Genomic DNA, 11,592 nt, shown 5'->3' with positions numbered 1-11,592 from the left:
AATCTGGTTATTTAAGGGAACGGAATAGAATAACTGTCAACTAGTGTGGTTATTTAGGGGATTTTAAATTAAATTAACTGTTACACGAAATGCCCAGGCCCCTACACTGCCACAGTGGACCAGACCCCTACTGCCACAGTGGACCAGACCCCTACTGCCACAGTGGACCAGACCCCTACTGCCACAGTGGACCAGACCCCTACTGCCACAGTGGACCAGACCCCTACACTGCCACAGTGGACCAGACCCCTACTGCCACAGTGGACCAGACCCCTACACTGCCACAGTGGACCAGACCCCTACTGCCACAGTGGACCAGACCCCTACTGCCACAGTGGACCAGGCCCCTACACTGCCACAGTGGACCAGACCCCTACACTGCCACAGTGGACCAGACCCCTACTGCCACAGTGGACCAGACCCCTACTGCCACAGTGGACCAGGCCCCTACACTGCCACAGTGGACCAGGCCCCTACACTGCCACAGTGGACCAGGCCCCTACACTGCCACAGTGGACCAGGCCCCTACACTGCCACAGTGGACCAGACCCCTACACTGCCACAGTGGACCAGACCCCTACACTGCCACAGTGGACCAGACCCCTACTGCCACAGTGGACCAGACCCCTACACTGCCACAGTGGACCAGACCCCCACTGCCACAGTGGACCAGACCCCTGCTGCCACAGTGGACCAGACCCCTACACTGCCACAGTGGACCAGACCCCTACACTGCCACAGTGGACCAGACCCCTGCTGCCACAGTGGACCAGACCCCTGCTGCCACAGTGGACCAGACCCCTACACTGCCACAGTGGACCAGGCCCCTACACTGCCACAGTGGACCAGGCCCCTACACTGCCACAGTGGACCAGACCCCTACACTGCCACAGTGGACCAGACCCCTACACTGCCACAGTGGACCAGACCCCTACTGCCACAGTGGACCAGACCCCTACACTGCCACAGTGGACCAGACCCCCACTGCCACAGTGGACCAGACCCCTGCTGCCACAGTGGACCAGACCCCTACACTGCCACAGTGGACCAGATCCCTACACTGCCACAGTGGACCAGACCCCTGCTGCCACAGTGGACCAGACCCCTGCTGCCACAGTGGACCAGACCCCTACACTGCCACAGTGGACCAGGCCCCTACACTGCCACAGTGGACCAGACCCCTGCTGCCACAGTGGACCAGACCCCTGCTGCCACAGTGGACCAGACCCCTGCTGCCACAGTGGACCAGACCCCCACTTCCACAGTGGACCAGACCCCTGCTGCCACAGTGGACCAGACCCCTACACTGCCACAGTGGACCAGACCCCTACACTGCCACAGTGGACCAGACCCCTACACTGCCACAGTGGACCAGACCCCCACTGCCACAATGGACCAGACCCCTGCTGCCACAGTGGACCAGACCCCTGCTGCCACAGTGGACCAGGCCCCTGCTGCCACAGTGGACCAGACCCCTGCTGCCACAGTGGACCAGACCCCTGCTGCCACAGTGGACCAGACCCCTACACTGCCACAGTGGACCAGACCCCTACACTGCCACAGTGGACCAGACCCCTACACTGCCACAGTGGACCAGACCCCTACACTGCCACAGTGGACCAGACCCCTACTGCCACAGTGGACCAGGCCCCTACACTGCCACAGTGGACCAGGCCCCTACACTGCCACAGTGGACCAGACCCCTGCTGCCACAGTGGACCAGACCCCTACACTGCCACAGTGGACCAGACCCCTGCTGCCACAGTGGACCAGACCCCTGCTGCCACAGTGGACCAGACCCCTGCTGCCACAGTGGACCAGACCCCTACACTGCCACAGTGGACCAGACCCCTACACTGCCACAGTGGACCAGACCCCTACACTGCCACAGTGGACCAGACCCCTACACTGCCACAGTGGACCAGACCCCTACTGCCACAGTGGACCAGGCCCCTACACTGCCACAGTGGACCAGGCCCCTACACTGCCACAGTGGACCAGACCCCTGCTGCCACAGTGGACCAGACCCCTACACTGCCACAGTGGACCAGACCCCTGCTGCCACAGTGGACCAGACCCCTACACTGCCACAGTGGACCAGACCCCTACTGCCACAGTGGACCAGACCCCTACACTGCCACAGTGGACCAGACCCCTACTGCCACAGTGGACCAGGCCCCTACACTGCCACAGTGGACCAGACCCCTGCTGCCACAGTGGACCAGACCCCTACACTGCCACAGTGGACCAGACCCCTACACTGCCACAGTGGACCAGACCCCTGCTGCCACTGTATATAACCATCTCTGTATAATAATGACACAGAGATACTGTGACGAGATCCTGAGGCCCATTGTCGTGCCATTCATCCGCCGCCATCACCTCATATTTCAACATAATAATGCACAGCCCCAAGGTCGCAAGGATCTGTGCACAATTCCTGGAAGCTGAAAATGTCCCAGTTCTTCCATGGCCTGCATACTCACCAGACATGTTACCCATTGAGCATGTTTGGTATGCCCAGTACAGACAAGACAACCAAAAAAAAAATATATATATATATTGAGATTGAAAGCTATGGCGACAATTTCAGAATGTAACAGGTTATTACTAGAATTACAGGTTTAAAAAAAAATATCTATAAAACAAGTCTCGAAAATAAGGAAAAATATCTGTACATTTCAGCTGTTTCAAAAACATTGCTCTGCTATTACAAGTTTTACTGTAAGAGTGTTGAGCTCAACAAGACAATTCTATTTACAGTGGCCTGCTTGGAGGGGGTCAACTGTCGGGCGACTGTTGTGAGGCAGCGGTCGATACATGACAAGATCGCCCGTTTACATACATTGCAGTAACACGTGGAGCTGACGGGATTGTCGATACAAGTCTAGTATGTGTGAAGACCCTCATAGGTTATGTCTCAAATGGCACCCCTATTCTATATAGGGGCTCTGGTCAAAAGAAGTGCACTACATAGGAAATAGGGTGCCATTTGGAACTTACTCATATAAACTCGAGCCATTAGAAAACAAATAGCATCCTGCCTAAAGAGTCACTGCTTTGTCCTCAGTCTTGTTCATCCTGTAGGTGAGGGCTCCAATAAAGAAAGAAATATCTGCCTCAGCGCATTTCCTCATTAGCTACAGGATATTTAATGAGAGGCTAGCTAGCTGCAAGGAGAGGACGGGCTCGTCCCAAATGGCACCCTGTTACCTACATAGGGGCACTACGTTCACGAGGGCTCATAGGGCCCTGGTCAACAGTAGTACACTATGTAGGGGAATAGGGTGCCATTTGGGACTGCGGCCGAGCTGTTGGTTTAGAACATGAATTACTGCCTGTATTTATTTAGGAGGGAATCTGCTACCGTCCAGTGTAAATATATTACGTGGAAAAAAACAAAACACCCAACGATAAACATCGCAAGTAATTTAATTGGTTGATGTAGGAATGTGACATTTTGGCTCTTGCAACAGTTGGGATCTCAAATTTAAATAATACGCGTAAATAATAGATATGAATAAATTAATGGACAGCCTGTTCCATCATGATACACCTAGCTAGTTGGGGAGAGTTCACAGACACAGTCAGACGCTGTAAATCAGCAGAGAGATTCATTATGGGCCGTAATGTATCAATGACACAAAGTTTGGAGAAGACTGGTCATCCGAGAGAACTCTGACGGCGACTGCCGTGACAGACGCTCCAACAAGATATATTTACTGCTTTATTAACATGTGAATACATGATCTGTTATCAGTTACCTGCCTTAACTCGTACATTATCTGCTACTGTCTGAGAGTGGTGTGTGTGTGTGTGTGTGTGTGTGTGTGTGTGTGTGTGCGTGCGTGCGTCAGCAGTTAGTTTGGTTTTGCCCTCTTCTACCAGAAACAGTCTACGCTCTGAGATTTATAGTCATATTAATGCTATGCCAGCTCCTTCAGCTCTGAGATTTAATGCTATGCCATCTCCTTCAGCTCTGAGATTTAATGCTATGCCATCTCCTTCAGCTCTGAGATTTATGGTCATATTAATGCTATGCCATCTCCTTCAGCTCTGAGATTTATGGTCATATTAATGCTATGCCAGCTCCTTCAGCTCTGAGATTTATAGTCATATTAATGCTATGCCAGCTCCTTCAGCTCTGATATTTAATGCTATGCCAGCTCCTTCAGCTCTGAGATTTATGGTCATATTAATGCTATGCCAGCTCCTTCAGCTCTGAGATTTATAGTCATATTAATGCTATGCCAGCTCCTTCAGCTCTGATATTTAATGCTATGCCAGCTCCTTCAGCTCTGAGATTTATAGTCATATTAATGCTATGCCATCTCCTTCAGCTCTGAGATTTATAGTCATATTAATGCTATGCCAGCTCCTTCAGCTCTGAGATTTAATGCTATGCCAGCTCCTTCAGCTCTGAGATTAAATGCTATGCCAGCTCCTTCAGCGCTGAGATTTATAGTCATATTAATGCTATGCCTGCTCCTTCAGCTCTGAGATTTATAGTCATATTAATGCTATGCCAGCTCCTTCAGCTCTGAGATTTATACTCATATTAATGCTATGCCATCTCCTTCAGCTCTGAGATTTATAGTCATATTAATGCTATGCCAGCTCCTTCAGCTCTGAGATTTAATGCTATGCCAGCTCCTTCAGCTCTGAGATTAAATGCTATGCCAGCTCCTTCAGCTCTGAGATGTATAGTCATATTAATGCTATGCCAGCTCCTTCAGCTCTGAGATTTATAGTCATATTAATGCTATGCCAGCTCCTTCAGCTCTGAGATTTATAGTCATATTAATGCTATGCCAGCTCCTTCAGCGCTGAGATTTATAGTCATATTAATGCTATGCCTGCTCCTTCAGCTCTGAGATTTATAGTCATATTAATGCTATGCCAGCTCCTTCAGCTCTGAGATTTATACTCATATTAATGCTATGCCAGCTCCTTCAGCTCTGATATTTAATGCTATGCCAGCTCCTTCAGCTCTGAGAGTTATAGTCATATTAATGCTATGCCAGCTCCTTCAGCTCTGAGATTTAATGCTATGCCAGCTCCTTCAGCTCTGAGATTTAATGCTATGCCAGCTCCTTCAGCTCTGAGATGTATAGTCATATTAATGCTATGCCAGCTCCTTCAGCTCTGATATTTAATGCTATGCCAGCTCCTTCAGCTCTGATATTTAATGCTATGCCAGCTCCTTCAGCTCTGAGATGTATAGTCATATTAATGCTATGCCAGCTCCTTCAGCTCTGAGATTTATAGTCATATTAATGCTATGCCAGCTCCTTCAGCTCTAAGATTTATAGTCATATTAATGCTATGCCAGCTCCTTCAGCTCTGAGATTTATAGTCATATTAATGCTATGCCAGCTCCTTCAGCTCTGAGATTTATAGTCATATTAATGCTATGCCAGCTCCTTCAGCTCTGAGATTTATAGTCATATTAATGCTATGCCAGCTCCTTCAGCTCTAAGATTTATAGTCATATTAATGCTGGTCCTCTGTAGCTCAGCTGGTAGAGCACGGCGCTTGTAACGCCAAGGTAGTGGGTTCGATCCCCGGGACCACCCCATACACAAAAATGTATGCACGCATGACTGTAAGTCGCTTTGGATAAAAGCGTCTGCTAAATGGCATATTATTATTATTATTATTATTATAATGCTATGCCAGCTCCTTCAGCTCTGAGATTTATAGACCAGCTCCTTCAGCTCTGAGATTTATAGACCATCTCCTTCAGCTCTGAGATTTATAGACCAGCTCCTTCAGCTCTGAGATGTATAGTCATATTAATGCCATGCCATGCCAGCTCCTTCAGCTCTGAGATGTATAGTCATATTAATGCCATGCCAGCTCCTTCAGCTCTGAGATGTATAGTCATATTAATGCCATGCCAGCTCCTTCAGCTCTGAGATGTATAGTCATATTAATGCCATGCCAGCTCCTTCAGCTCTGAGATGTATAGTCATATTAATGCCATGCCAGCTCCTTCAGCTCTGAGATGTATAGTCATATTAATGCCATGCCAGCTCCTTCAGCTCTGAGATGTATAGTTATATTAATGCCATGCCAGCTCCTTCAGCTCTGAGATTTATAGTCATATTAATGCCATGCCATGCCAGCTCCAGGACAATAAATCATCTCTCTCTGGCCCTTTACTGAAACCTTCAACACAGACAAAGTTCTGGCTGAAGTGATTTCCACTCCCGTGGCGGTGACATTACCGCCACTGTAAACACATTATAAATAACATATTTCTGTCCATTCCACCTTTCCATACTTAAGGTTAAATTGAGTTCATTATGCAGGCCACTGCCCTCGTGCAATAAGCAACGCATAAATTATACATACTAATTACACTGGATGGGCAGCCACTTTAATGAAGGCTCTTAATTAAACCCTATAACAACATTGTGGTTTTGTACAGGAAGGAATTGGAGATGGAGCTATATTTCACTAGCCTGTGTGTGTGTGTGTGTGTGTGTGTGTGTGTGTGTGTGTGTGTGTGCGTGTGTGCGTGCGTGCGCGTGTGCGTGTGTGTGAGTGTGTGTGTGTGTGTGTGTGTGTGTGTTAACCTTCATATCTGACTGGATGGGTCTTATAGCCGAGGTGACAAGGGCAGCAGTTATTTTAATATAATGCAGCTGATTACATCACGAAGCTTTACAAAGGGACCTCGTTCACACTGAAACCCTGTTGTATTGTAAAGGTTTTGGAGGAAGGGATGCTGTGTGAACCTATGTTTAATTAGCGTTTTGATAATGGCAGCTTACAGGGTAGGACCTCAGACTGACTTGGTATTTCTAACGTAATGTGTACATTAGGAGCTACCAGGCATCTCATTCTTTCTCATTGCCAGAGTTCAAATCATGAAATCCCAGAGGGACATGTTTAAACCAGTGCAAAGTTTATGTTTTTTTTGTAAATGTTCATATACAACTACAGTATCATTCAAAAACTTTTTAAAAGGAACTTCTAGCTCATGAGGTAGGTTTGCTCATCTGGAATTATGAAATTGAATTGGATACTTTCAGTGAATTCAAGGCCTTCAAAATGTCGGTGATAATTAATTATTATGCATTGATTGCAATCCTCATAATTTGTACTTTAATTCATTAAACCTAATTGTTAAACACAAATAATTTCAAAGCCAACCAACCTGGTTGACAGTTAGATTTTACATGAATTCCAAGATACTTTTCAATCAAGGGATAAGTAAAATTGTTGAAGTTAGTTCACTACACATATATGCAAATATATGTTTCTGTAACTACCCTATTATAAGAAAAAATAAATATAGATTTCTGTAACTACCCAATTATAAATATATATTTCCGTAACAACCCTATTATAATAGAATAAACGGGACATGTCTCTGCTTGTCCTTGAGAAAGACTGAGATATGAAGAGCTCCTAAAAACGTTGCTTCTAAAAACACAAATAAATTGCGATTGTGTATGGTGCATCTGTAGCCTTCGGTAATAGATGTACTCGGTAATGTTCTGACTGTAACCTCTGGTGAAGCACATTTAAGGACAAGACGTAACACCGCCAACATTATTCAAATGCTGTATCAACAAATTTGCGATAGAGTTTTTTTTTTTTTTTTTTTTTAGAGTGATGAGGGTGTATTGGAATGCACCATAACATCCTCCCGCTCCTCTAGCCCAGTTCAGCGCTTGATGAATAGAAAGGCGAAATACGACGTATTCTCGTGTAATTTTTGTGTGTGTTTGCACTTTATATTATGAGAAAAGTTAATTTCATCATTTCACATCGTTGACAAAAAAAATGGCAAGTGTCACGTCTATGCACTTCTTGTGTTGGCACTGTCCAAAAAACAATTCAATGTTGTGCAAACAGACCAAACAGAGAGAGGGGGGATCAGGGGGGGGAGGGGTACATTTAAATTCCAAAGAGGTTTTCAGAACTCGTTTCCAAGTCCCCCCAGTCAGCAATGTGTTGGTGAAAATCACTCTTTTTGTCTCATTGAAAAAGGGCTAAATCTACATCGGTGGCCCGGTCTAACTTCGCTATTCTTTGCGTTCCCTATTCAAGTGAATGGACTGAATGAAGTGGATGGGGGGGCATGTATTTGATGAAGGCCTAGTCAATAGCATACAGTGATGGAATCCTAATATATTTGTTTATACTTGGGGGATTGAGTTGAGAAAATCCCCAGGAACCGGTTATAACCTTGAATATTTATCATTTGCATCCTTAAGGAATATTGTCTCAAAGGGAGTTTGTAAATATAGGTTGGGTGGAATATTGGATATTATTTGGTTATTATTTATTTATGCAAATACAACTATAATTTCATAAATATCGTAATATTAGTATAACTGTAGTATAAATACAATATTAGGCCTGTAACTGTCATTAACGTTAGAACATAAAGGAATGCGTGTTTTCCCCTTACACACCTGTAACCTGTTTAATAACTGAGATCTGCACTCTGAATTGCCTTCATGCATTTTAATCTAGTTAATTTCTGCTTAAAATATGGTTTAATGGGATCCAGTGTCAAATAAACCTCAATGAATCATGTGTGAAAATAAAACAATACAATTACGTTAACACTATTATTACTAGCTTACTAGACTTTATAATAATCTAAACTACTATATTCTATAATTCTACAACACCTACAATCAGGTTTAATAGAGCACTATATATATATTTTTAAAACATTTAAAAGTGTGTGTGTGTGTGTGTTAAACAACCTGTTAAAAATACACACTGCAATGTAACATGATGTTTACGCAATTTTTAATGGGAAAATATTTTTGATGACCAATAATTTATTGCAGACACATGGCACACTTGGAGAAGCACTCATGCTTGCAGCAAATACAACACAACGTTTGGAAATAGCATGCGTTTTAGAGAACCTACAAATATACTGCATTTTATACATCCGGTCACCACAGTATTATATTTTTTTTTTAATTAAATGGTCCACAGAACAACTACAGATAGATCTGTAAACTACAGATCATCTAAAACATCCAACAAAAAAAAGTGCAGTTTACACATTTATATTCTTGTATCAATTCAAATATTTTGAATGCAGACACCAAAGTAAAACATAAATATCTGTTTTCAAGTTTTGTTATTTGAAATGTCACCTCTGTGATTGTTCATTTTTTGAATTCTCCTAAAAACTAGATTGGCTATTTGGTATAAATGCAATGCGCATTAAGGTGAACAGGAACTAAAAGACATGTTAAATTTAATTTACAAAGTTGATTTCATTTATTTATTTTCTTGGCCTTTTTATCTTGACGAAAATGCAACAAAAAAAAAATTATTCCGACAACATTCTCAAAGGTAATAACGAATGGGAATTGTTTTACGATTTTTTAGATTAATTGAATTGAAATATTTATTGGAGACTTTGCAATAAAATGTAAGCAAGAATATAGATACGGATAAAGACAGTGCTTTTGAAGATAATCTCATAATTGGATTATTCTTAAATGACCTAAAAAGGTAACAAAACGATGTAGCCTATATGCGTGTCACAGAAAGACAAGAGTCACTGCCACAACAATTCTCAAGTAATACATCTAAGTACATCGATAAACCACAAAACGCCAAATCTCTTGCCTTATGATTGTAGAGCATATTTTAGTTGGTTGTCATGAATGACCAAACAATAAAATACCGCTTTGGAGAAGTTGATAATCATGTCTCTTTTCTTTTCAGAAGTTTATAATAAAGTCCCGTGCGCTAACGTCATGTCAGTGCACCGACACCACGGACTGCATGGCCGAAGAGGCCGGGTTTATGAGCGTCTCGCTCGGCGTGGCAGGGCTGCTTTGGCTGGTAGCTGTCTGAGGAGACGTGGGGCTGAGAGACTGGGGAGAGTTCGCTAAGAAAGCTGGAATGTGTGTTGGCAGTGCCGAGAGCCCTGGCATCGAAGTAGGGGTGGGCTTGATTGGCACGGGGATGGCAGGTAGATTCTGCCCGCCATAGCAAATAGACTTGAGGGGCATTCCGTAGGCCGAATAATCACTGGTCATGGAGATGGGAGCTACCGTGTCCATGACGCTAGAGCTGTACATGTGAGGCCAGGCCGTGGTGAGCTGGTTGTGCAGCGGGTAGCCAGCAGACATGGACTGCATGGTGGAGAAGGCCAGCCCGCCTGGCATTTTATACTCTCTGGCGATGATGTTCTCGATCGCGAACGGGTGTTTGAAAGTTGACGGTTGGTGAGAGACTCCTATGTTGTAACCGGACATCTGCGGGAGATGTGTGCCAGAAGCTGCCAGCGCGCTCAGTCGGAGTTTGGCTTGCTGTTGGAGATAGTGGGCAGCGTCCGACGTCTTGCTCTGCGCCAGGTGCTCGGACGCCATCATCATCAACTTGAAGCGTTTACGACGCCGCAAGAAACTTCCGTTTTCGAACATGTCTCCGCAGCTGGGATGGAGAGCCCAGAAACTCCCTTTACCCGGCTGGTCCGGCCGCCTGGGGATCTTAATAAAACAGTCGTTGAAAGAGAGGTTGTGCCGTAAGGAGTTCTGCCACCGCTGGGTGTTCTCTCTGTAGTAAGGGAACCTGTCCATTATGAACTTGTAAATCTCGCTGAGCGGGAGCATCTTCTCCGGGCAAGACTGGATAGCCATGGCGGTCAGGGAGATGTAGGAATAGGGGGGTTTCTGGTCGCTATACGTGTTTCTCCCCGGACGAGGCATTCTGTTGGACTTTCTGTCAAAATACTATGCTGAAAGGCGCGTTGGGCTACAGTTCTTCCAGTTCTTCTCAGACAAGCAGGGGAAATATAACTTTGTCCTACACTCATTTAAAGAAGTATCACTCTAGGACGGGTTGTTCAAAACAACTGTTCAAAACAACATTCTGCACGTGTAAAACTCCATACATTCGCCGCATAGATTGCCTTTATAACGCACAGTAAAAACTGCAATATCCCCGCGCATAAAAGTTACTGAAAGTTCGCCAAGATGCATGAGATACAGCAACGCACTCACTGTCTGTTTCCTCCGTGGACTCAGCGCTTATGGGCTGTGGGTCTTGAAAACAGCCGTCCTATGAAAACAGGCTCCTCTCCCTCAGATGGCCTATATGATGCGCAATCTTTAGTTAAGCAAGCAGCAATAAGCTTTTCCTTCCCCCTCACACCACGACTCTCTGAATGGTTCCCGATATGTTGTGGCCCTTGTTGTGATGAGCAGAGCTAAGTAGCTGCTACTTCCTTGTCCTTCCCGGAACCGTGTGATAGTTTAATGTGGTGACAGGAGAAAAGACCCCCGTGGAGCCGCTTCATTAATGTGCCACTTCTTCGCTATCACATGACAATCGCTTTGGGAGGAGAGGAGGGGGCTACTCGCTCCGAGGAGAAAGCAAAGGCATAATCTGGATTCATTTACACCTATTTACATGGACACCTTGAGCCAATAGAAATAATTTCAATTTGAAGACAGAGCAAAGGGGTGAAAAGACACAGCGACCCACCGGATTTGAAGTGTGAGGGTGGGCGATGAAAGCCCGGTTACGCAGTGTGAAGGTATGCAGATAACCTTTTGTGGACCGAGAAGGGGTGCTTAGTCAACTATTTGCGTT

General features: G+C 45.2%; 1 protein-coding gene across 1 annotated transcript; it reads right to left on the bottom strand.

The window, feature by feature from the left end:
* Positions 1–8,768: 8,768 nt before the first annotated feature.
* LOC311123294 (forkhead box protein B1-like) lies at positions 8,769–10,767 on the bottom strand. The gene has a single exon (XM_084197554.1). The coding sequence runs from the start codon at positions 10,704–10,706 to the stop codon at positions 9,753–9,755; it is 954 nt and encodes a 317-aa protein (XP_084053680.1). The 5' UTR covers positions 10,707–10,767; the 3' UTR covers positions 8,769–9,752.
* Between the last annotated feature and the right edge of the window lie 825 nt (positions 10,768–11,592).

The sequence above is a fragment of the Coregonus lavaretus genome, assembly GCF_964263955.1.
Source record: "Coregonus lavaretus genome assembly, contig: HAP1_SCAFFOLD_1308, whole genome shotgun sequence".
NCBI classification, from domain to species: Eukaryota; Metazoa; Chordata; class Actinopteri; order Salmoniformes; family Salmonidae; genus Coregonus; species Coregonus lavaretus.
This window is presented reverse-complemented; position numbering and strand designations above follow the sequence as displayed.

Bases quoted from the DNA above. Each gene is read 5' to 3' on its own strand.
- LOC311123294 (XM_084197554.1), bottom strand. From the start codon at position 10,706: ATGCCTCGTCCGGGGAGAAACACGTATAGCGACCAGAAACCCCCCTAT.